Source organism: Sebastes fasciatus, chromosome 12 (genome assembly GCF_043250625.1).
Source record: "Sebastes fasciatus isolate fSebFas1 chromosome 12, fSebFas1.pri, whole genome shotgun sequence".
Classification (NCBI taxonomy): domain Eukaryota; kingdom Metazoa; phylum Chordata; class Actinopteri; order Perciformes; family Sebastidae; genus Sebastes; species Sebastes fasciatus.
Window position 1 is genome coordinate 17,638,157 of NC_133806.1, and position 26,617 is coordinate 17,664,773.

The 26,617-nt window shown below is 44.0% G+C and overlaps 1 protein-coding gene and 1 long non-coding RNA gene across 7 annotated transcripts; one reads left to right on the plus strand and one right to left on the minus strand.

The window, feature by feature from the left end:
• Positions 1-2,956: 2,956 nt before the first annotated feature.
• On the minus strand, positions 2,957-26,361 carry nr4a3 (nuclear receptor subfamily 4, group A, member 3). Of its 6 annotated transcripts, XM_074653743.1 has the most exons (10): positions 22,766-22,878; positions 22,033-22,182; positions 20,804-20,885; positions 17,022-17,854; positions 11,125-11,254; positions 10,163-10,326; positions 9,873-10,072; positions 6,640-6,818; positions 6,364-6,426; positions 2,957-4,877 (listed from the first exon to the last, which is right to left on the minus strand). In XM_074653743.1, the coding sequence occupies exons 1-10, from the start codon at positions 22,805-22,807 to the stop codon at positions 4,615-4,617; spliced, it is 2,106 nt and encodes a 701-aa protein (XP_074509844.1). In that variant the 5' UTR covers positions 22,808-22,878; the 3' UTR covers positions 2,957-4,614. The 6 variants fall into 6 exon arrangements, with proteins under 6 accessions (XP_074509844.1, XP_074509849.1, XP_074509845.1 ...); XM_074653748.1 differs by lacking the exons at positions 20,804-20,885; positions 22,766-22,878 and adding an exon at positions 26,022-26,161 and having other exon boundaries at positions 22,033-22,232; XM_074653744.1 differs by lacking the exons at positions 20,804-20,885; positions 22,766-22,878 and adding an exon at positions 22,905-23,127.
• On the plus strand, positions 9,878-11,031 carry LOC141779098 (uncharacterized). Its single transcript, XR_012596194.1, has 3 exons — positions 9,878-10,001; positions 10,492-10,580; positions 10,904-11,031. It is a non-coding gene; the product is annotated as an uncharacterized LOC141779098 (long non-coding RNA).
• Positions 26,362-26,617: the final 256 nt, after the last annotated feature.

Genomic DNA, 26,617 nt, shown 5'->3' on the forward strand with positions numbered 1-26,617 from the left:
AGAGAAATAAATTTGAAATTTATTCCAATGTATTCATCTATTTAGTGCAGGGTTTTGTTGTCCTCCATCATAATTACAAAATTACAAAATTGTGATCATAAAGAAAGGGCGATAAAAGTTACAAAAAATTAAATTCAACAGTTAAATTATTAAATAATACAAGAATTTTTTTTTTTTATTATTTGTATTTTTATTTCTTAGGTGGTGGGGTTTTGCTGGGGCTCTTCAGACTTCACAACCTCAAAATTTCCAAAATCCTGGCTACAGCACAGGTGTGGGGTAAAAGGTAGTTATTTAAATGGCCGTGGAGTCTATCACTATGTGTGGCAACATAAATTAAAATGTGTGACCTTTCAAAATGTGACACCATTACTCATAACGGCTAGACTATCAAAATAATGTGAATATTTCAAGCAGTGGCAATATATCAAATAATCCTATTCAGATCACATCCCCAGTCCCAACAACACTGAATGACACATGATTATTAAAAGTTGTAATTACCGGATTAATGTTACAGCAAAGAGATGAGTGATTTGATTTAATTTGACATATTTGCAAATGTTTTTTTTTGTTTTTTTTGTCATTTCCATTTAGCATTTCACAGTTGGCTGCATGTATAAATAGCGTCAATCCTGCGGAAAGAAACATTAAGTGAGATTGTTTCTGTCTGTGTTGTGTTTGGGAGACAGAGACAGAGGGCGATAATTGGGGTTCCCCCTCCTCTCCTCTGAGATCAGCCAGTGTGAGTGGGTCTATTGCATGTTTCCACTCCTCTTCTTCGACACCTTTTACCTTTGACATTTAGGCCAACCCCCCACACATCTTCCCTCAGCGGATGCTCCATGCGAGGGGCCCCAGTAAAACACACAGTCCCCAGCGACAGGGGATTTCCCGTGGTGCTGTACACATGTTGTGTGTGTATATATATATATATATAAATATATATATATATGTGTGTGTGTGTGTGTCTGTCTGTCCACTTCCAGGGGACTACCAGAAATTGCAGACTGAGGGGGAAGAACAAAGCTGACAGTGAAAGTCTAAATAGAAATATCATCAAAAATGTTTGGGTTCATGTGTCTGCCTATATATATGTGTGTGTGTGTGTGTGTTAGGCTCAGGAGGACTCAGGTGCCAGTCGTTTCAGTCTAATCCAGGAAGTTTGTCAGCAGGAGAGGAAGCCAGCAGGGAGCTCCGTTCACTTCTTACCTCCTGCATCTTACTGTTTTTAAAGCAGCTGTGATCAGCACATCCTGATGGCTCAGTGGATATATTGACAGCAGACATCTTGACTTGTCATAGCAGGAAAGGCACAGGTGTTAATAACATTCGTGAACAACATCAGGACCCTGAAACTGAAGCAGCTAAATTGAATTCATTTCATTACTTACACCTGTGCTTTTAATACTGTGACATGTCCAAATATCTTCTGTGATAAACGGCTTTTCAGATCACAACCTACTGTGTGTTTTTCTTCACATGTACACATTTTGCTATCATCAGTCTTAAAGGGCTCATTTTATATTTCTGAACGGGTTAGGATAAACTTTGAATGTGTGTGTGCGTGTGCATATGTATTTGTGTGTGTGTGTATGTTCTAATGGGACCTCTAATTAAGACTCTGGGGGTATCTGCTATCTGTCGGCACTGATCGATTGGCCGGGAGACTGACAGCTCACTGTGTGTGTGTGTTTGTGTGTGTGTGTGTGTGTGTGTGTATCAAGCTCCAAGCAGAGCTCTCGGCTTCGTGGTCATGTTTTTTTTTTACTTGCCACTCAGAGATGTCACCGTCGTAGAAATAGGATGTCCATTCGCACACGTGGAGTACACACTCATACCACTGCAAAAAAATTATGTGGACGGTCTTTTCCTGCATGCTGATCAAACACAGAGGTGTTACGTTCCCAGACAGGAGCGTGAGGTTTTGCACAAATTCTTGTCACACACACATGCACACCCATAGATGGTTATTATTTACTAGGGCTGTGTATTGGCAAGAATCTGGTGACACGAAATGTATCATGATGCAGGGGTAACAATTCAATATATTGCGATACTGTAAGCACGGCGATATATTGCGATTTTTTTCAAATCATATTGTAGGAAAACTGTCATAGTATAAAGACACCACCATATGTATAACATCTTAGTAAAAAAAAGTCACTGTGTGAAATGTCTACTATGGGGACTAACATCATCACACAGGAATACAATTGGACTCATTGGATCCACAAGAGTCTCAGCTTTACAGTGATACCCAATTTAGGCCATTCTAAGACTGTTTAGGGACGCCAGTATGCAGAAATATTCTTTTCTTGGAATTTAATATTTTGTGCTGTGTGTGTGTGTGTGGTGTCACATCATAGATTTTATATGGAGCGTGTTCAACATGGTGCATTCCACACTTGTACACTCACCTCGAACTTTACTCTTTTGCACTTCTTTCTCCCCCCCCTCAGACACACACATACACACACACGCACATACAGATAGAGCTGTTCACAATTTCACTACCACAGTTACTATCAATCACCTGGCTGTCCGACAGAGAGAGAGAGTGTGTGTGTGTGTGTGTGTGTGTGTTAGTGCTCACGCTGTTGCGCAGGAGGACGAGTGAGTGATGGCAGTGACAGTATAGATGGCATGTGCTGTGAAATGTCACCGTGGCGATCGATGGTGTTTAACGAGGCTGGAGGCTGATCTGGACCTCATGCTAACATGAAGCTGTCCTTGCTTCCCTCTTCCTCCCCCCTCCTCACTCTCCTAATCCCCCTCTACTCTCTGTGAGAGCCCGAGGGTCCCTCGGGAGAGAGGAGAGGCCTTTTACCTGTCAAGAGGCTTTTGTGTCTGACCAGACAGACACACGTACTCTGAATAAAATCGGCTCAAATTTGGCCTTTTGTTTACTTTTAAAAAGTCTTGAAACACTGTAATGTTTGGATTATTTTCATCATTTAATAAAAAAAAATAAAAAATAAAAACACAGGACGCAGTCGGGCAGAATAATCAGAACTAGTTTATGATTTCAAAGTGCTGAACAGAAAATCCAGTGAACCAAAGAGAAAGAAAAACATAAATCGAACAGGAAACTCAAACCAAAGAGGGACATTGAAAAAACAGCAACTTTTTGTCTTTTTTGTTTCTCTTCTTCAAAAAACAATGCACAACTCGTACCACAATATTTGAAAAAGCTAAAAACACTTCAAAATATTAGTTTTGTATATATATATATTTATATTTATATTTATATCTATATAATTTTCTTTTTTTCATATTTCAAACGGCTGCCGTGAGTGTGAGTGGGTGGTGGAGGCCCGGGGAGATCCCCAATAGAGCCGCAGTCTGAGACACAAACACAGGTCGAGCTGTTTTGACAGGCTATGGCAGCTCTTGACGGCTTTATAACACACCATGCATATGATCCTGGCTTCTCTAAGCGTACACACAAAGACGGTATTGTCCTCCACACTCTCACACGGCCTCCACAATAGAAACAAATAGAAAAAAGAGCATGACTGCGGAATGTTTCACCCCTGGACGTACAGCTATCTGTCGAGCACCCTCCTCTCCCCCGACCCGCCGCCATCCTCCGGGGGAGCAGGTAGGGTGTGTGTCGGTGCTTCTAGCCCTTCTCAGGGTGTAAGTGCTTCAAAAGCCAATTTCTGTCCATGTTCATTCCTCCATACTCCTACTCGACCTATGATTTCAAAATGAGTTAATAAAAAAAACAACATACTAGAGCAAGTTCAAGTCTGGGTGACTCAGTCATCAATCGTTAGTGCACAGTATCTCCTCTGCTGTCTAAAGCCAAGCGGAGACTGTCTCTCTTTCTTTAAGCTACTGACAGCACAGGACAAGTCTTTGTATTAAAATAATTTAGAGTTTGAAATTAAACTGTTACTTCGCCACCTCTTCCTTTTTGCGGTGAGATAGCACTTAAGAAATTGCACTTGGAATCAAGAGCCCGACTCAACAGCCTCTTCCATGTGTTTATGAAATATCTGTGCCCTCTTTGTGATGTCTCTGCGTGTCTATGCTCACGCTGTCTGACCTCTGACCTTTCAGTATGAAAACGCCCCCGTCCTTCCTTCAGCAGGAGGAACTAGAATACACAGCGACTTGTGTTGCACTGGGACATCTTCAGCTTTGAAAACATTCGAACACAGTGACACCACCCCTCCCCCCTCTTTACTAAAAAGAAGTCCTCGTACTGGACGAGTCAGGCCGAAACACAGATAAACAGTACTCATAAACCTTCTTTCTTTTTTTGCTGGATGAGCTTCCACCCAGACGGAGAGAGGACATCAAAAAGTCATTTTTCTGCCGTCCATCTCGGCCTCGTCATCTTCCCCCACATGAGAAAAACAGGAGGATCAAATAAAAAGCGGTAAAGCGTTTGAGTAATTGTCTTTTACACTGGTGAAAAGCTGGTTGCCCGTTTGAGTGACAGGCGTTCTCGATTGGTCGTCCTGTTGAGTGAAAAGCGTTTTTGGATTGGCTCTCTGCTCTGCATCAGTCAGAGGGGAGTGAGAGTCTCTCTGGATGTGTGTGCGTGCTCCTGGAGGGGGGGTGGGGGGACGTGTTTTTTTTCTCTGTGGTCAGCCCGGGCCGTCAGTAGGGCAGCGTGTCCAGGAACCTGTCGATCAATGGAGGGGGCTGTACCAGGTCTTCCAGCTTCAGGTAGAAGATTCGTTGAAGGCCCTGGGTCCTCTGGGAACGCAGCTCTGCCCTTAAACCCAGAATACGACTCAGAGGGGGCGCCGCCTTGGACGAGGAGGAAGAGAGGCCGCAGCCCAGGTGGTCTCTGAGACAGCAAATCACTTTGTTCTGCAGCTCCTCAACCCGCTTTGAGTCCTTCAGACCTGGGACTTGCTCTGTGGATAGACAGACAGAGAGGAAAATAATACATTAAACGGCAAAAATAACATCCGCAGAAAAAAACACACACACGCACACATTAGAGCTCATTCAGCTGACAGAGCATTAGCTACATCTTCTTTTATATTGAATTCCACCTCATTAGCCCGTATGGCTAATGTTCTTAACAGGCCTTAACTTGTCTCACTCACTACAGATCAATACACAGTCTAACCTAATAAGCCCCCTGTACACTGTGTCCACACACACACACACACACACACACACACACACACACACACACACACACACACACACACACACACACACACTCACCATATATATAAACATTTGCACACACACAAACACACAGATTGTCCCCACAATTTAAGACATTGACAGAAACAAAAGTGCTCAACAATTAGCTGATTATTCGGCGCTGTGAGCAGCCAAATTAAATTAGGAACACGCACGCACACACACACACACACACACACACACACACACACACACTGCTGCCCATAGCAACTCCTGTGGCACCCGTACCCAGCTTAATGTGACACTAACTCATTCAGCAGAGAACAGGGTGTCCAGCCCCACACACACACACACATGCACACAAACACACGCACACAAGCCAGTCTGCAGGGAGGCTGTCACTAAGACCAGTCTCACTTTGAGGTATCCATTATCTGAAGCTTATTTATTGTTTGTTTATGTGACTCTTTTGTTTGTTCAGTGTTTGCTGCCGCAGAGTCACTCCAGCCCTCCTTTCACGGCGGCTTTCAGACCTCTCGCACACTCTCTCTCCGCCCTCCCTATCCCTTCTTTCTCTGTGTGCGGGGCTCCCGGGGAGGGGGATCGATGGCTGCCTTTCTGCACAGGCCACTCTGAAGCGGTCGATCGCCTGGTGGCTCTGGCGGCTCTGTCGTGGCAGTGTGCGCTTGTGTGCTTCGCCGAGGTGGCAGAGCGCCACTGAGAACAGCGCAGACGCCATTCCAGAGCTGTGCTCCACGGTGGGCTGGTCGATCAGGCACAGAGTTAAGTGCTCCCCCAGAGAGTGAGGATGGGGTTGTAGGGCTTAGACAGAGGAAGAGAAGGTGGAGGAAGAGGAGGAGGTGGTGGCGGGGGCAGGCTGAGGTAAGGAAGCTGAGCGTATGGGGGGGAGGGGTGTTTTACCCATTACACACTGATATACAGTTTCTGACTCTGGCGCGGAGGTGTAAAAAATGAAATGTGAACACTTAATTGCACCGGCGTCCTCTGTCACCTTGGGCTACATTTGTAATTGACTATTTCTAATGCACTTTACTGACCACTAAACTCTTCTTCTGTTGCGTCTCAGACGTGCGGTTGCAGAGAAAGCTGCTCCATTTTTCACACATGCACACTGATTAGAGCGCCAGGTGTGCGACAGGTGCAGCAGGTGCTCCCGGGTATCGGGTTCTTGTTCAGTCAGGGATGTGTGAAAACAAGCATGCACATGTGTGTCTTTGAGCGTACGTGTGACGTCAGTGGATGTATCCACCTGATCGCTGTCACTTTGAATCAACCACAGGCAAAGCTCTGGACAAAGGAAAGAAGATGTGTGTGTGGATTTGTATCCATATATTTACGCACGAGCAGCTTGTGTGATTGACAGCGTTTGTTTGGGGCAGCTGACTGAAAAACAGGCTGCTACTTTTTGTCACCGTCATACATACTGTATCTTTTATTTTGTTTTGTCCTGATGGTGATTCTGAGATTTAAAATCGTATCTTTTGTTTCTTGTTTTTTTACCTGTGAGCAGCACGAGGGCGGCCAGGCAGGCGAAGGCGGAGGCGTCCAGGTTTAGGCTCTGGAGGTGGGTGGAGAAGTCCCGGATGGAGTCCAGCCACTCTCCGAACCCACGAAGGCACTGGAACCTGTGCAGCACCAAGCCGTTGCAGAACACTAGTTTATCCTCCGACAGCATCGACCTGTGACACAGAGAGAAAAAGGAAGACGAAGGTTAGATCTCTCTTCGCTGCGTTTTCCCTCATGTATTGTAAATATGGCTTGTGATACCGGGGCCAGGAAACAATTACAATAAAAAACAATGAGAAAACCTGGCAGTGTGCGCGCTCACACACAAACGGGACACACATCAAACACAGGCATGCAGCTGATTAACGTTGTGTTTTCCAAATTATAGCATCTTAAAACATTCCTGCGTTTCCTTCTGGCGGGGCGGGGGTGAGGGGTTAGGGCAGAGGGCTGCTCCGTGTGTGTGTGTGTGTTTGCAGATAGGTAAACTGTTATGGCTTTAATGTGCCCGGGCTGTGGTGTGCAGTGGAAACACAAAGCCTTAATGAGGAAATGAAAAGGCTTCTCAGATGTATTTAGCCATCGGTTACTCACGACACACAACATCCCACTCCTTTACCATCGAGCAGAGAGTCTCTGTTAGTGCTTAAAAGAAGAGCGGGGCTTTCTGCAGAGCTAGAAAAAGTTTACTTTAGTTGGAAGATCTCAAGAAGACGGAGGACGAGGGCAGAAAGTGTGCTTGGAAAACAGCTGATAGTGAGAAGAAAGAGAAAGGGGGAAAGAGGGGAAGCCTCAAATTACACCCCGCACATAAACATTGGTTTAGCAGTTATGAGGAGAGGACGAAATACCATTTATGTCTAATTATCCTCACTGCAGTTTAAAAGAGGTACTCCACCCACTCTCAGCAGAACACAGACGCTCTCGCACATCACCAGCTCTGTCAATCATACAGAGTCAAAAATACCTTTCCACAATTATACACACAAACACAAAAACGATCAGAACTAGCTGCCGGGCCACAAGGGTCACGCATGAGCTGGAGAGAGCAGAGAAAGAAGTTCGAGTAAAGGGAGGGATCTAAATAAGAAGTAGGGATGTTGTTGTGAGAGGGTGGACGTGGCAGGATGGGAGAAGCTTATCACCTGTTGCTGAGGACGGACACTGAATTTCTCGACTTCTGATATAGTTATTTATGCTAATGGTCGTAGTATTTTGACCCCTGGACTCTGACTCTTTCCTCTTAAATTCCCCCGGAAATGGCTTCAATGCTTTATGCAAATTATAGAGTCTCAAAGTTGTCTCAAAGTTGTCTCAAAATGGTGTATTCTCGATCCGCCCATTGCTTTAGTGCATTTTTATTTGCTAAATTTAAATGGCTGCATCTTTATTTTTTATGTAAAAATCTTTTTCATATATTTTTTTAACACATTTCCATCAAATATAACACAAAATAATTTGCATATTTGGAATTTCTAAAAAAAAAAAATTGTGCTTGTGAGCAAAGCTTTTTGACACTATGCATTTAAAACAGATAGACAACTAGATGGACAAATTAATGGCTGGCATTGGCCTTGTAATTCAGAAAAACAACATATTAAGTATCATAAACTTTGGAAAACAATAGAATAAGAAGCCAATTCACTCTAAATGTATGAGTCTTAGCTGACAGTCTGCATTGCCCTGGTTGAGTACATGCCCCTCTGGTACACTGAGCTAATACTAAGAGGTTCAAAATACTATTTGACCCATATCTGATTGCAGCACATGAGCAAAACTACACAGACAGGCTGGCAAATAAGCAGCCAGGCAGATGCACGCACACACATACGCACGCACACACATATGCATGCACACACATACGCAAGCACACACACATGCACACACAGCTGGATGTCTGCCACACATTCCTCTCACTCCTGACGACACTGTCACCACGGTAATCAACCAATAACCCCAGAAACTGTTTGGTAACGGGGTGCTTACAGCAATGCCGGCCCAGAAGAGCGGAGCAAATTTACTCTACACACACACACACTGAGCACACACACACGCACACACATGCATACAGACACACTTGCGCGGGGGTCTGCAAGGCATCTGAGTTCAACGCGGGGTCAATGCAGCGCCGCGTCAACAATGAGACGGGGAGCGTGGACCGCATCCTTTGCTCTCACGGAAGACGGACAAAGTAAGACAGTGTTTGCGTGTGTTTTCCTCTGTGCCGTGGGAGTTTGGCTGATGGGAAGATGAGCAGTGTGTGTGTGTGTGTTTGTGTGTGTTTGATAGAGGCCCCTATGAGTCCGCCGTTCAGCATGAGTCAGAGTCCCCCTCCTGCTGGGACTGTGATGCCACCACCCATCCTCTACCCACCCTGCACCTGGTTCTCCACTGGGAGGAGGAGAGAAACTTGGGACTCTACATCATCGGTGTGCGTGAGTGTGTGTGAGTAAGTGTGCTTGAGTGTGTGTGTGACTGTGTTGGTTTTCTGCCCTAGACGCAGCGCAGACAAAGGGATGAGCTTGTAGCCCAGCCCCCGTCCTCCCCATAAATTTAACCAGCCGCATGCCTCACGAGAACAGACCGGTAACCCGGGGCAATTCTGAGGCAAAGATGGGCGAGGGCAGTCATAATGGCACCACAGGTATCCACGTGCTCACACACACACACACACACACACACACACCACTGGACACATGAGGTAAATTAAGTCGATTCTTCTTTTTTTTATTCCAGTCAGCTGAATTGAATATGTATTTCCTTCCATAACGGCCCTTTTCAGTTTCTCAGCTGACCAGCTTTTAGATGGAATTGATCCTGTCAATTCACAGTTCACAATGTGTGTACAGTTTTAGCCCGCGGAACACACACAGAGCTCTCTGTGCGTCAGATATCAGACGAGCGGAGCGGAACTCTGTGGGTGTAGCTGCTGTCATAGCTACAGACTCCATTCATAATTTGGTTCATATGGCGATTACTCAGCTCCACTCCTCCTACTCTGGAGAGATGCACCGACACAGCAGCACAGTTACACGCTGTACTGTAACGCTATAATAACTGCCTGTTAATAACTGCCAAAGTCGTAGGTGTGTGTTTGAAGGCTTGTGGAACAACTTTTTAGATGTGCATGTATGGATGGGGAGTTTTAAAAAGTGAAATGTGCTAAAGTTGTCATCCATCTGCTTTCTGTTCTGGCACCAAAGAAGGCTGCATCCCTTCTGTCTTACCTGTGAGCCAATCGCAGGACAAACAGCTCCAGGAAGGCCGAGTCTATGAGCAGGTTCTGATCGTCACGCTGAAGCTCGGAGAAGCCAGGCAGCCGGTCGGCCCAGCATCGCGTGGTGTCCATCGAGATGGTGAGCAGCCTGTAGAAGAGCTGGATGTGCTCGGCATCTGAGGAGGAGGAGGGAGGGTCAGCAGCGCTGAACTGTGGGGGGGAGACGGAGATAAACGACTGAATAAAAAGCCATATTTCTCACTGAACGCATAATGAAAAAAGGTGTGTTGGGGGGGGTACCTGGCTGTAGTCGAGGTCACGGGGCGTGCAGTGGGAATAAGCCCGGAGCAGAGCGGAGAGCAAGCTGAGGGGTGGAGAAGGAGGAGACGCTTCTGACTGCAGGGGGCTCTTTGGTTTGGAGGGCAGACGGCCTCGGCGCCCCTTCAAGCTATCAGTACGCACCACTGTGAACCAGAGAAAGACATTAGACAGGCAATAATGAAGAGGTTGTTCAGCTGAATCTGATAGTATTTGCGCAGCATGCACAAAGAGAACTTCTATTCACTGACTGATAGGCTTGTTATCAGTATTTTATAGGGGTAAAATTATGACTGAGCCTTTTTCCACAGGAGCTCTCCGACCTTCCCTCAGTCCATACACAGGAGGCCAGCAGCCAGCAGATGGCAGTGGAGCTGTTCTACGGGCCGCACACACATGTGTGAGTTTGTTTGCATTTATGTGAGCGTGCATGTGTGTATGTGTGTGAAACAGGTGAGAAATGAGGGCAGCATGAGTGCCATGCTGTACACATCAGCAAAACATCTCTGCTATGCAACAACAGTCAACTATATCAGATGTGATGACACAAACGGAGAGAGAGAGAGAGAGAGAGAGAGAGAGAGAGAGAGAGAGAGAGAGTGAGAGTGAGAATGCTTGAAGCAGGATGTGTCTCTTTCAAAGCTTTTAAAATCATCCGGATTCAAGAGTTTAAAAGGTGACAGTCACTAATTGGTGTGTTTTTCTATTTTGTTCCTCCGCCAGAGAGAGAGGACAGGTTGCTGCTCTATGGATGTGTGTGATGCTGCCACAGGCCAGGTCATTACCGGCCTATTAAAGCCTGATTGCAGAGACAAACTTCATCATCATGGAGTGGAGGTCAGATTTGTGATGCACTATACTGGTTTGTGTGTGTGTGTGTGTGTGGGGGGGGGGGTGTGTGCTTGTGAGTATCAGGTGTGTGTGTGTGTGTGGTCTCTTCTTACCTTCCTTCACCATGCCCACACTCAGACACTTCTGAAAGCGGCAGTACTGGCATCGGTTGCGTCTCCTCTTGTCCACAGGACAGTTCTTACTGGCCAGACACACATACTTTGCGTTTTTCTGCACGGTGCGCTGCAGGAGAGAAAAAGAAAAACAGGCATTCCGATAATCAGCCTCCAAACACAATCAGCCACCTAATATTTGATTTGCTTAATTCAATTTCTGTTTTGTTTTTTTCCCCTCTCCTCTTCCCCATCAAAGAATGAAAGCAGAAGCTCGCAGGTCAGATTTTAATTACGCGCTGAAAGGCGGCGTTGACATCAGTATAATTAGATAAAATTAATTTTCCAACAAGCCTCGCCTGCAGGAGGGACGGTTTTATTAGCGCGCGAGCTGACAATGGGGACCGAGGCGCGTGGCGTGCCGAGGCGGGTCCCGCGGGACAGTGGCCGTAAGAGCTCTGCGTGATCAGATTGTTTGTGAAGCTCGCGGGTCAGCTCGTGGCACCTCCGGGGCCTCGCTCATCGCGCCTCTCTTCAATGGGCCCCGCGGGAGCTGTTTTCTCCTCGGCTGGGCTCGCGCGATTATTACTGACCTTATTAAAATGAAATCAGAAACGGGCCACGTGGGGGTCCGCGCGCGCTCCCCCGCGTGGATGAAACACAATATTAACAGAGATGATAGTGAATGACTTGTCCGCTCCGCGCGCACCAATGGGCCAATCCCGTGCGCTCTGGAGACTGGAGGTGATGTGTATAAAGTGGAATAAGTGCTCTAATGACTCAATGAAAACTGCATTTAGAGGTATTTTCACAGTTAGACACTGTCCACAGCTTCTTCATTTAGCCTGTTATAGTGTGAGAATGCAGGAGAAGCCTATATAAAAGAAGCTCTTTTCTTTGGCTTTTGAATGTACTTAAATTGTGATTACTAATTGGCCTTTTTTTTTTTTATACTTTATTTTTATTGTTTTTCCATTACAGAAAGACAACATACACATAGAACAATAAAACAAAACAAAAAACATAAAAAGATATAGATAATGCCCTGTCTCTACAAAGTTTTCTTATTGCTATGACTATATTCAATGGTTCATTCCCTCATCTTGTCGTTGACATGTAAACACTGTCCATTTCTCCCACTTCTCTCTACATTGCTCCTCTTGTGTTCTTATCCTTATGGGTCAGTTCCATATCATATATTTCATTCACAATTTTCAACCATCCATCTTGTGTAGGTGGTTCTGCCTTACACCATCTCTTTGTAATGGCCTTACTAATTGGCCTTTTATAATGCTCATTATAACAGTCTTTTACTCATGGATTTTTCATCTTGGTCTCTCTGTTTGATGTGTGAGATTTTGTTGTCTGCACTGTTGACCTGTTTTTATTCTGCCTATGTCTGTAAAGCACTTTGGTCAGCTCATGTTGTTTTAAATGTGCTATGTAAATAAATTTGACTTGACTTGACTTGACTAAGCAGTTATCCTTAATATAAACAAACCACAGATGTATATATTATCAGTGGATCTGGTGAGGCCTCCTGTTGCCAATCTTTACGCATCTTTACGCACCTCTGGATTAAAACTCTTGGGCACTATAGGTGAGCCTTTGCCTGGGGTGCAAAATCTGTTCCAACGAACCGATTACAATTACATTATAATTACTGTCATTTTGCAAAGTGTTTACATTTATCCTCCGTCATGCTGTGACTCCAGTATAGTCCACTCAGCACCAGAACAAACTGTAAATGAAACCAAACTGGAACACAGTGTCGTGAAAGTGTCGCAGCGTCTCCTCTTCCTTTAACGCCTCTAAAACACATCAAAACAAATAAATCCAATTAGGGACCCCTCGCGCCACACATGCCCGTGCCCCCGGGAGACCAATAACACACCAATTATTCCATATGCTCCGGCGCGAGAGTGCGGAACTGGCGCGTAATGGGCGCGAGCGCCGGATGAGAGTCGTTGCCATGGCACCGCAGATCGCTCTGGATGTCTCCATCTCATCCTCTCGATGGTCAGTGACCCGTGCGCGCGGGGATAAGTTAGTTATGGTCATTAATGTGGTTGAGGGGGAATATAGCATCCGTTTAGTGGGAGTCCCGACTAAACGTTGGTGTGTTTCAGTCTGTGGGGTGGAATTGTGGAATAGGTTAGATGATGGGTTGAAGCGGAGCACAAATATAAACCACTTTAAAAAGCTATACAAAAAAGAGATTTTTGGGAGGTATATGGTTGAGGACGAGATGTGTCAAGGGTTGCGTTAAGGGTTGGTTTATATCTACTTTTTCATCCGGTGGGATTTATGGGTTGTAAATAAACTTGGGATGCTGTTCATATATTTAATTTGGGATGTAAATAAATCTGGGATAGTTTATATATTATATTATATTATATTATCATTCTATATGATATATGAGTTATTAGAGGAGAAAGGGGTAGAGAATTATAAGTTTTACTTCTACCTACTCCTTTTTGGACACTATTACTCTTGTTTTGTTTGTTATTAATTTGTATCTGTTTTTATTTATTTTTATGTTCGAAATAAAGTCTTTCATTCATTCATTCATTCATTCAAACGTTAAGCTGCATGAGAGGCTGGCTGGATGATGCACAGGCGTCTATTTACACCTTCACAACTCTGCACCAACACAAAGTTTAAAGACCTTTTTCACAGTCTTTGTCCAACATCTAACATGCTTGAGCTCAACTTTTTTGTGTGCAGCGATACTTTGAGGTTTTCAAGGGTAACCGTGATCCTTTTTTTTTCTCCTCGTCTTTTGCAGTAAGAGCTTGTGTGTGTGTGTGTGTTTTTTTTTTTATCTGCAGCACACTGTGGGTTCAGGTGAAAGTGTGGTAAAAGCTGAGTTGACCCTGGTGGCTGGTTGAGGGGGAGGTTCTTCTTCCCCTCAGTGACCTCAGGGCCTAATTTATGAGATAGCTGGTTCCAATAAAGGCCTGAGTTTGAAATGGTCAATTAAGGTTCTGCTAAATTAAGCTCTCATGAGCTGGCCTGTCTCCTGTCTCTCTCCACTGCAGTGTGTGTGTATGTGGTTGGGGCTCTTGTGACTTTGCTTTCTAATAAGCAGCGTGGGGTATGACTGGCGTCTCAGCAGAGACACTACATATCAGAGCTAATACTCTGTAACTAACTAGTCTCTGATAGTCAGATCAAATTATCTCAATATGGTTAGTGAATCTGTAGATCCTCCCTGTGCTCTGTACATTGTGTACCTATTGAGGACAGCCAAGTGTGTGTGTGTGTGTGTGTGTGTGTGTGGGTGTGTGTGAGAGCGTGGAGTATACTTTGTTCTAGTTTAATTCATCTCATCTGTCTTGTAATTTCCCCACGATGTTAGCGGCTGAATTTCACTATCAGGACATGAAATGACAAATTCTAAAATTTGCTTGGTATCAGAAACTGAAATTTTAGGGTGGCAGTAATGTTTGTGTGGGCATATTCCAACGCTCAGTTAAACGCTGACAGTCAGAGTTGAGGAATGAGTTATATGCACAAACGCACACACACGCTTACAGAAGCTCACATGCTGTGAGGGCTGCATGGAGGCATGCAGAGGCAGATCCTTGACATGTAACATGTGCTAATAGCCTTGGCTTAAATTAAAAGCCTTTAGGGACTGTTTGTCCCCCCCCCCACCCCCCTTTGCCTCCCTCTGTCTCCTCTAACCCCTCCTCTCCGCAGCTTCTTATTCTGAGGCAATGTCTCTCTCTCTCTCTGTAGAGGAAGTGAAAGGTGGAAGAATTACGTATAGGTATCGCTGAGCTGATTTTAGTGTTTTCTTTATGGAAAAATCAGAACTTTTATAACCTGATTCAAAGTGCTAAGCCATGCACCTCCATATAGATATGTCTGTGCATGTGTGTGGGTGTTTTTCTGGTTACATTTCCTGAATGAATGAAATGTTACTTATATGCATTTAAGTGATAAAGTTATGTGCACGTTACGATGTTGGTTTTCAGTCTTCTTTCACCACTAGACTGCCACCTCCCAACCTTTTTTATGACTTGCATGCTGTGTAAGCAGTGGAAAATAAAAATTGTGTGCAATGAGCTGATCCGACCGTGTGTTTTGAGTAATAAAAGCACAGCTAAAGTAAGTAACCCACTGGGTAAGGACAGTAGCTGCATAAAAACAGGTCACCTTTTAATATTATTTTTTTGTGTTTCCAGCATAATGTTTGTATTATACTAACAGCTGAGATCTAGTATTTCATTTTAGATATTCTAATTCTGAATAGGTTCACTAAATTAATGGAAATCAGCGAATGGACTACATTATTCTGCCAAAAATAATAAACACAGGGACAAAAAAACTAACTACAGTATTTGTTTAAGAGCGAAAATTAATTCACAGTGAAAATGTGCCTCAAATTGCACTAATGAAATAACAACAATTTACTGCAAGCCCCTACTATGGTTTAATGTGTAATAACTATTCAGGGGTAATTAAATATAATCAGGAAAATATTTTTAGGGGACAATAAAACCATCGGGATAATGGAGGTAATGTGCTTGATTATATGAATATGAACAAGAGCAGGTGTGTGAAAGGCATGTTTCAGTTCCTGCTGCTGCATCCTGGATTCAGGGTGAAACAGACTAAACAACATGTACATGCTATACTGTATGAAGATGTGGTCGTGTGTGCATATGTTGCGTGTGCATGGCTGGTTGCGTCTGCATGTGTGTGTAAAGGAAACATGGTGAGGTTTGACAGGCTGTGTGGCTGCTGAGCGCTGCAGCGAGCAGACAGCCCGCGGCCTCCCGCCACCAGACGCCGCTTTCATTAATTACTAAATAAAAACAAATTGTGAAACTAATTGAAAAGAAGGATAATTCATTTCCACATACCAGAGGCATTATTCAATTACCTCTGTGATTGCACCCTCCTCCTTGCTGTCTCTTAATTTCACTCTCTTGTCTCATGCAACCAATAGATTCCTTAACAAGTGAAAATGTTATAATATAAAAACTGCGCAAAGAAATGACTTCAGCGTCGCTGAATGTGAGTTTGCTGTTATTTGAAGGTATTGTATCAGATGTGCGTGTCAGAGAAGTTTGTTGTGTTGTGATTTATGACTTTCACGAGGAAAATTAAATCTGTCTGACTAAAAAAAAACATCTTGGTGATGTTAAGCTATGAGTTGTGTGTGTGAGCACGTGTGTGGTAACATAGGATGTGAGACAGCGAATCGAGGAGTGTTAGATTGAATCATTTGACGGACTAAATCTCAAACTGACTCATATCGTCCCCGGTATTGTCAGTGAATTTTGGTCAATTTCGTGGCCACTGATTCACCACAAACATGCTGAGAGGAAACTTTGATTTCATGGAGGATTCTTTTTCCGCAGGACTCTTAACGCACTTTATTTCTGCGTGGCTGAGCATCAAGCATGGAGGGAGATTTTCCCTGTTTGTCTGAGTGAGAGTATGTGTTTTTACCATCCTGAGTTCTCACATAACACCAGCAATCACACAAACACACACGGACGCATGCATACACACAAGTTGCCCACTTGGTTGCCGGGAGAGACGACCCCTGTGGGCGTGTTGTGCTTTCATGATGACTCTAAGAGAGCGCAGAGACGGGTGCAGAGTGGGAGCGAGGCAAATGCAAGAAACCTGTTTCAAATCAAACACGTCAGTCAGTTTGCAGCTTGTTCGCAGATAACTGGGTGATATTTTAAGGTGGAACGTCAGTTATGAATGTGAGTATGTGCATCAGGAAAAAGAGGACTTTAAAATACTTTTAGGAGTATAAAGAGGAAACATATAGAAGTAGAGTTACTCCATAAATGGACCGAGGCATTGTTGCAGTTTTAAGCTTTGATGATGGTTTTATATGTGACTTATTTGCTTTGAGGGGTTTTTACCTTGAAGAAGCCCTTGCAGCCCTCACAAGTGCGTACGCCGTAGTGCTGGCAGGCCGCATTGTCCCCACACACCGCACAGGTGCCTTCTCCTTGGGGACCACGCTGGGGAGGCGACGGCAGGCTGTCTCCTAGTAGGGGGCCACAGGGCCCGAGAGCGAGGGAGCGGAAGGCGAGGCTGCTGCCACCGGCACCGCGGTGCAGCTGGTACATGGGCTGCTCCAGGGGTGGACAGTGAGGATGGGACACCGACGACGAGGAGGAGGAGGACGAGGAGGAGGTGCGAACCAGCCCTCCGCCCAGACTCTCATAACCGCCGACGCTGCCGCCACTGTGGGGGGGCGAGTGCTGGTAGAAGTGCGTGAAGCGGGGCGACTTGAGGGGCCCCGTATCCAGGCCGGAGCCCAGAGAGTGGGGGTGCGACGGAGGGGCCAGCGGGTGCTCCTCCCACAGAAAGGAGGTGCCGGGCTGGGGTGGCAGGGACGGGGTGGTGGGGGTGGATGGGGGAGACTGTTTAAAGTACATGGCGGAGGAGGACATGGCCTCCAGCGGCGGAGCAGTCGGATAGCTCTCCTCCTCCTTCTTGATGGGCCTGTGCGTGGGCATCTGGTAGAGGCAGGAGGACTTGGGCTCGTAGCTCCCCTCAACGAAGACGTTGAAGCTGGGGAGGGAGGTGGTGGCGGCGGCGGAGATCTCGCCACCGCCCAGGTCCAGTTTGGTGTAGTCGGGGGTCATGAAGTCAGAGCTGTAGCTGTCGCCCTGGTAACTGAAGGACTGGCCAGAGTAGGCTGAGCCTGGAGGGGCGGGCCCGTACTGAGCCTGCACACAGGGCATGTCTGTCAGGGAGAAAGAGCACACAGGGAGGTTAGAGCTGCGTGGCACATCACATCAGTCAACAAGCAGTGTTAGTAGAGTTCAGCTGTACGGCAACAATCAGTAGTCAGTGAGGAAATTACATATTAGTTAATCACCGAGTTAAACAGGAAAGCAGGACTTCAAGAAGTAAGAGATTGTCCACAGAACACACACAACCCTTCAGTAAATCTGCAGGACGAAGGCAGTACTCTGCTGGAGGCACATGCAAGGGTATAGCGCTGAACAGGGTCAACAATTAAACCGTGCATGACTAAAAATTTCTGCACAGCTCTATTGGAACAGGCAGTTTTTTTTTTTTCAGCTCTTGAGGTGTCAGAGATTTCGCAATGTTATAAAAAGCTTTCTGAATGCACCTTTCAAGGAAAATCTTTCCATTTACTGCCATTTACACAATTTCCTGCTTTAACACTTCTTGCACTTCACTGAATAAGTAGACACATTTGGAGAACACACACACACACACACACACACACACACACCACCCCAGCACACAGTTGATTCTCCCACAGTTCAGTTAGAGAAGCTGCGGTTCATCGGCGCGCAATTCGGAGGCAAAGCAGTCAAAGCAAATCCACTCTGCAGGCTGAAGTATCTACACCACGGTGTGTGTGTGTGTGCAGGGTTTGTTGTTGCATGTGTGTGTGTGTGTGTGTGTGTGTGTGTGTGGGTGTACTCTGGTTAGTCAGATGGCAAAGCAGATGAGATAACATTAAATAATAATGGAACCCCATGGTGGTGCTGGATGCTTGCTGTACAACACACACACACACACACACACACACACACACACACACAGACACAGACACAGATATTTCCTCTAACTGCTACAGACGCCAGTCGGTATGTCTTGAGTTTTTCCCCCTTGATTTAATTCTGTCACAGCAGCAGGCCACCACCTCATCATGTGTGTGTGTGTGTGTGTGTGGACTATATGGTCTTGTTTTATCAAACCCTCTGACGTAATACACTCCACCTGCGTTTGCGTGCGTGCCTCTGAGCGTGCACGTGTGTGTGTGTGTGTGTGTGTGCGGGCTAATCAGTCCTGAGTGTCGTTGTAGCAGCAGCAGCAGGGTTTTGTGGTGTTTGCTCGTCGCTCCTGAAGGGAACTGTCAACACAGCGCTGCGTCCATTGACGCCCAGCATGTGCGCGCTCTGCCGTAATCTGCGCGTCATGTGTGTCTAGTCAAATACGGGACATACCGGGTCCTACTGTTGTTAAGAGCTCTCACAAATACCGTCATCCAAACGGACGCACTCAGGTTCCGTCAGGGAAGCACCAGCTAGTTTCCTGCTGGGCTATTAAAAAACAGTTCCAACCCTTTTTTTTTTTTTTTTTCTTTCAACAAAATAAAAGTCTTGTAACTTCATAAACCCACATTTCTCCCTATTTATACAAAACTAATAGACTATTAAGAATACATTTAGAAAATCAGCCTACAACCTTTAGTTTAGTAGTCATATATGCCTACATGAAGTAGTCATAGTGGAAGCAGACTGAGTGACACATTCATTTGAAAACCATTAAATTATACCTGAGGGGCAGCATGCCCGTTTTGGCTTTGGGCGCTTGAATAACAAAAGGATGACTCAAGTTGTAGCATTAATTATAGAAAAAAAGAATATCTATTTAGCCTATTCATTATTTTCTTTATTTCACATTTCTATGATTAGGTGTGTTATAACAAAGAGACTAAAGGTCAACAGAGAGCTGACCTCTCAGACTTCACCTGATGGGTAATAAAAAAGAATCCTACAATTATTTTTAAAAGAATGCCATTATAAAACCACAATTTTCTTTAATTTAACTATAAATTATTTCCTCAAAATTAACTATACCAGACAACCCTGCAGTATGTCTCAATAGGAACATTGAGCTGCAAGATATTTTTTTTTTATATTGAGGATATGAGTCAAGCTGCAGTCCTACGTGTGCTTGACGTCATCATGTTGTTTTTTTTCTTCCTCTACTAGTGACCAGCTCTTCAACCCACGTGGAAAAACACACATTCAGCATTATGGGCGTCATGGGGCCTTCCTGGGCTATACCTAAAGTAGCTTTAGCAACTGATTTGAGGCATCAGAGGAAGAAGAGAGAAAAAAAAATGAACCCTGAGCGGAGGAGTGGTGAACTTTGTGGCTCTCTGTGTTGTGTCAGTAGGTCAAGCCTCAGATCAGTGTTAGGTGTTCGTGTCTACATGTGTTTAAGACTTATTGCACCTGTCATATACAGTATTTTACTTTCAAATACAATACGTTTTCAGTTGATATGCCTGAGAAGAGATGAAAGAAAAGTAATTTTGTAAAACGTGTGTGTGCGTGTGTGTGTGTGTGTGTGTGTGTGTGTGTGTGTGTGTGTGTGTGCGTGTGCCAGGTGAGGAAAGATGCTTTTGATGAGTTGTTTTTTCATACACACATAAAGGCAAACACACACCACAAATTTTCATCATAATGATGTTAAAGATGTCAACATGGACCTGCATACGCTCATTCTGCCAATAACATGCGCCCTTATCCTACAAGGAACCTGTAAAACCACTTGTGTCTGCAAACGTCTCATCCTCTTTACATTTGGTGGTGTAACTAGCCTTCACTCAGTAACACACACACATGTACACACCCATGCTCACTCTCTCACACTCACCCATACCAATAGAATTGTATCCGTGGAACGTCTTTATTTTCATGCCACTGAAGCAAACTTGTAGTAAAAACTTCTACAGTCCAACACCACCATCAGATCCCCTTTATCAGCCTATACACTTGCATGCAAGCAGGTGTGTGCGCGCGTGTGTGTGTGTATGTGTGTGTGTGAGTGTGTGTGTGTGTGTGCAAGCAAGAGGACAGACAACCCAAGCAGAGTCAGACACAGGTGGTGCAGCATAGTGAGGCAAAGGGAAACAGTCTCTAACCTCGAGGTGTGCATTTCAACTGGACAAACTGCAGCTGTTCCAATAACTGAGCGCGCTTGTTCATTGTCAGAATGCCATAGATCTAACAAATAAAAACATCAAGTTGCAGACATAAATACAAAAACACAGGATTTTTTTTTTTTTTCTGTCAGTGAATTAATATTCAGATAAATTGTTTTGAATTTAGTGGCTTCACACAAAGTGATTTTCATACATATTGCACACAAAAGCACAGACACAATTACACCAAATATCTATATTTTTAACCTATTATTTGAAGGTTTTATCATCTGTTTTAATTCATCCAGGACATGAATGAAATTATGTGGAGATTGAATATTTATTTGACAGGTTCATGATCCAAAATTATACATAGAAAATATTGCTGAAATAATACAAAAATATTGCAATAATATGGCCTGTTTTTACTCCTAAAGGCTTTCGGAGACCTTATTGAGTCATTAGTGTGATTCGCCCACAGCTTTAGGTGTGCCTGATCTCAGAAGTCTCTTATTTCTGTCTAATGATTGAAATGTCAATTCAGTCCGCACTTGCCACACACTCACACACACACACACTCACACACGCACACACACTCACACACACTCACACACGAGCAAAGAAAAGATCACCAGCACGTTTATAATTGTTTATGATTTGCTATTGAATTTTAATAAAAAGTATACAGAAACTAAAATACAACTCAGGCTATTATGTCAGTTAAATTCCTAATTCCTAATTTTCCTATAATAAAACAAACACCTATCACACCTCAGTGGGTGCACAAAAACAGACCTATAAGCCATAACAGTCACACTTACAAAGCATCAGCTGAGAAAAGAAGGAAAGAAAGAAAAAGTAAAAGAATGTATGAAATAGAAAAGGAGTGGCTATTATGTCAGTTAAATTCCTAATTCCTAATTTTCCTACAATAAAACAAAACACCCATCACACCTCAAAAGGTGCACAAAAACAGACATATAAGCCACAACAGTCGCACTTACAAAGCATCAGCTGAGAAAAGAAAGAAACAAAGAAAAAGTAAAATAACTTAAATTCCTAATTCCTAATTTTCCTACAATAAAACAAACATCTATCACACCTTCAATAGGTGCACAAAAACAGACCTATAAGCCACAACAGTCGCACTTAACAAAGCATCAGCTGAGAAAAGAAAGAAAGAAAGAAAGACAGAAAAAGTGAATGAATGTATGAAATAGAGTCTGTACCTGGTGGAAGAGCTGCGCGCTGAATGGTGCTGGGTGTTCTGGGTGGAGGGCTGGCGTTCTGGAGCGCGGAGGATTCGGCGGGCGTCTCGAAGGAAGTGTCCGGTCTCCGGAGCTCCGAACTCGGCTGGGCGCGCTCTTCCGAACCTGAGTCTGGAGGAACAGATGTGTCTGGGTTACAGCCAGTGATGTGGTGATGCAGGCTGAATAAAAAAAGGTATATAGTCACCTCCACTCAGCGATCATCACAAGGCAAAGCAGCAATTTTAAAAACTCAATCACACTTATATAGGCAAATTGATGTTTTGCTATTTTCCCCCTATAAATAGGGCCTTTCCCAAACTTCATTTAACACATTTAACTCCCCAAAACATCTGAACCCAGAGAAACGTTGCTATACAATTTAAAGACAATTTGCAAAAGTTTGATTTTACACTTAAAAGAGATTATTTGCGGAAAATCTAATGTGACAGATAAAATCAGTAAATCGGATGAAAAGAAGCAGGAAGATGAAACTTATGTGCGCACATCAGAACAAGATGCCAGTCTCGGTAAATCATTGCAATTATCCATGCAAATCCATCAGAAGACAAAGCAAAAAGGAAAGATGCACACATTTAAAATTAAACATAGAGCAATTTTTTTGGCATGACATATACACCAACTAGATCTATATGCTACAAAGAGAAATATTATGAACCACAACTGAGGACTTTTAGCTCATTTCAAGAATTACACTTACGTGGGCGACAGGTTTCATTCTAACACTGCGCTGCATATGCTCCGTTATTAGTATATGTTTTTAATCGTGCGCCAAATTCAACCAGGCTTAAAAAAAACCTGTATACACAACTTCTATAAAAAAAAATACAGACCTACAAAAGTGACAACTTTTATAAAAGCAGTCTCCAGGCCATCGCTTTTCTTGCCTCTGATCAGCACCGTATTCGCCTGCTCAGGGTTCATCCAGAGGCAGAGAGAGAAAATCTAGAAATGTGAGAGTCGGACCTGAAACCAAACCAGAGGACTCCGACTCTCTCACTGCAGCAGGACGCACTATGGACGCAGGATTTCAAGGCCCAGAGCGCCCCCTTTCTGCCATACACACACACACACACACACGCACACACACTCTACTATAGACACATCTCTCTCTCTCTCTCCCTCTCTCTCTCTCTCTCTCTCTCTCTCTCTCTCTCTCTCTCTCTCTCTCTCTCTCTCTCTCTGTCTCTCTCTCTGTCTCTGTCTCTCTCACACATACACACACTCTTATAGACTCTTTCTCTCTCTCTCTCTCTCTCTGTCTCTCTGTCTCTCGCTCTGTCTCTCGCTCTGTCTCTGTCTCTCTCACACATACACACACTCTTATAGACTCTCTCTCTCTCTCTCTCTCTCTCTCTCTCTCTCTGTCTCTCGCTCTGTCTCTGTCTCTCTCACACATACACACACTCTTATAGACTCTCTCTCTCTCTCTCTCTCTCTCTGTCTCTCTGACACACACTAAATCTCTCATAGACACACACACACACACACTCATATAGACTCTCTCTCTCTCTCTCATAGACACACACACACACACACACACACACACACACACACACACACACACACACACACACACACACTCATATAGACACTCTCTCTCTCTCTCTCTCTCTCTCTCTCTGTCTCTCTCTGCCACACACACACACTCTCTTACAGACCCACACACTCTCTCATAGACACACACACTCTCTCATAGACACACACACTCTCTCATAGACACACACACTCTTATATACACACACACACTCTATCTCGCTCTCTCTCTCTCTCTCTCTGCCACACACAGGCACACATAGACCCTCTGGGATGCGGTCAAGTCGAGAGACCACTCCATCTCCTGCTATGCATCTCAATATTGTCTGTTGACAAAGCCACAGCCTCTGTCACCTGCAACCTGCTGTCATCTCTTATATCTTTGTGTCAACAGATTGGTGTTTGTTAGACAGGAGCAGCCCACTTTTCTCTCCAAACTCTTATACAGACCAAATTCAGAGATGAAAAACACTGCACTTTTTTTGGGGATGATTCCTTAATCAGGATAAGTAGTTGTTGGTTGTGTGTGCTGTTGGTTTTTAAAGTATTTAAAGGAAGGTGTAAGATGATAATGATGTCTGTAATAGAGCAGTGCTCAGGAGGTGTGAGCATATGGACTTACAAGATGGTCAATGGCTTTTAATACAAATTAAATGCCTCACACACACATTATCTTAAAATGTGTTTAAATAAAGGCAAAAAAAAACAAAACTGAGAAAACAATCAAGTCAGGCTGTATATCCAACGTATTTCATTATAGGATCTGAACAGTTATGACATTATTCATTTGAGTGCAGGAAAAAAACAACTTTACGCTTATAAAGCTATTTGGTTATGGCAGCAGCAGGAATAAGATATTCTTTGATAAAAGCCAAAATAGACCAATTCTTCTTCAATCTTATGTTAAGATCTTAAGTTAGGAGCGTATATCTTATCACAGCCTGTGTGGAAGCTTAAAAAAAAGTGAGAATAAAGTGTCATGTAAAAGTAGATATTTTCCAGCAAAGTGAGACATTACAGTCTGTTTTTTTTTCTTTTTTTCTAAATGAGCAAAATGATCCCATCTCCTCTCCTCTCTTCTCTTCTTCTCTCGAGCCGGTCGGTGCACGGGGCTCTCTCTCTGGCCCCGCGCGCACCGGTAACCAAGAGAACGCCATAAGAGCGGTAAAGCACGCGCCCCGGAGCGCCCGGTAGCCCCCGGTAGCCCCCTCGAGCACCAATAACCCCGGACAGCGCGAGGCTTCCAGCAAACAGAGCAAAGAGAAAAGAAGAGAGGACATAAAGGAGAGAGAGAGAGCAGAGAAATATGTGAGTCCTGTAAATCAGACTGTCAGAAAGTCTCTCTGTCTGCGTGCGTAAACCTGAGTGTGTGAAAGAAAGAAAGAAAGGTGAAACCAGAAAGTTAAACTTCTAATCACAAAGCTGCTGTTATAGAATACAGCATACTGTGTTGCCATCGGATGCTTCAAGGAAAATACTTCACAGAGGGCTTCAAAAATGTGTTGTGGCTTTATGGTAAAAGGCTGCATGAGGGTAGTTTTTATTTTTTTTCCCAGTATAAGATCAATGAGGAGGAGAGGCCATGTCCTCACAGAGACAGAGACAGTGACACAGCTGATATTTGCACCTGTATTTGGAAAATCTGCTTTATGTGGAGCTTTAAATCCTAAAAAGCATGCCACAATTTAATTTATGACACAATAACCTACCTAATCAGTGATATTGTATATAAACCCAAACCCACACCATGTAAATCACTCATTATCCAACACTAGCTGCTGAACCATAATCATGGCACCTGCACTTTATGATCCATTTATTTGTCTACATTTTGATTTGAATTTTTTTATGTTTGCTTTTATAATGTTTGCTTTTACTGCCAAGAGCTGCTAAACTGTTTTATTTGCTGTTGTCAATGACAATGACAATAAAGTCTCTATTCTATATATTCTATTTTATTCTATTATATGATGATGCAAAAAATTAAAAACCTCACATGGCATGAAATCAAAGAGCTTTTACTCTCCTCTCCTCTCCTCTCCTCTCTCTCTCAGCTCCTGGCTGAATGTAGGTTGGACTATTCTCCACTCAGACCATTAGTGCGTCTGACTCCACTATTCATTGTGTGGAGTGAGAGGCATCTCATTTCCATGACAACCAGAAAGGAAATGATACCTTCCCCAGAGCAAATTAAATTCAAATCCAGCTTCATTTTGCTATTTGGAGACACAGGAACATATGATGTGAGAGCAGCGTGTTGGAGTTTGACACATCAACAGGTTGGACGCACAAAGTTGGACAGAGCAGATAAATAAGAAAATAGACTCAACATGCCGTATATTAGGTAGCATAAGGGTTAATATGTTATATGTTATGTTAGAATATTAGAGTCTCATTCATTCAGTTTTACTTACTGGTTTGCTGTAGCGGTTCCGTCTTTACATGTGGTAATAACCTCGCATGAAGTATCCCATTTCCATCCAGAATAATCACCAAAGAGTCGAAAAATATAAAAAAAAGTAGCCTTAGTATTTATCAGGATGCATCGGAGACAAAAAAAGTTTTCTTCTTATTTCTTTTTTCTATAGCCTCTACATAAAGTAGAAAAAAAATGTTAAAAAATTAAAAACTCCCGGATATATAAAGAGCCTTTCTTCTCTGCGTCCGCTCCTGTTGAAGTGTGTGTCAGCAGTCAGTGCTGATGGGTGCTTTCTTTGCAGAGTGTGGAAGTTGTAACGCGGGTTTGTTTATGTGTGCCGTCTGAGGGGAGAAAGTCAAATAGTGCATTTATGTGGTCTCTGCCTCCACATAGAGCGCCTGGTATGCGCTACGTCAATGTGACGCCATGGGAGAGGTGACGTCACTCTCTCTCTCTCTCTTCCTACAGTACCAGACACATAAGCCTCACTCACACTGCCAGAGAGAGAGAGAGAGGAAATTGGTTTGATGGTTGCAGGGGAGGAAGCTGAGGGGGATCCAGCTGGCGAGCGTGCACCATTACTGGTTAAAG

Coding starts and splice junctions, on each gene's coding strand:
- nr4a3 (XM_074653743.1), bottom strand. CDS start 22,807: ATGCAGCGCAGTGTTAGAATGAAACCTGTCGCCCACGTAAGT. Junction 6,427..6,639: donor CGCCCTCGTGCTGCTCACAG/GTAAAAAAACAA, acceptor TCCTTTGTCCAG/AGCTTTGCCTGTGGTTGATT. Junction 4,878..6,363: donor TACATCCACTGACGTCACAC/GTACGCTCAAAG, acceptor GTCTATCCACAG/AGCAAGTCCCAGGTCTGAAG.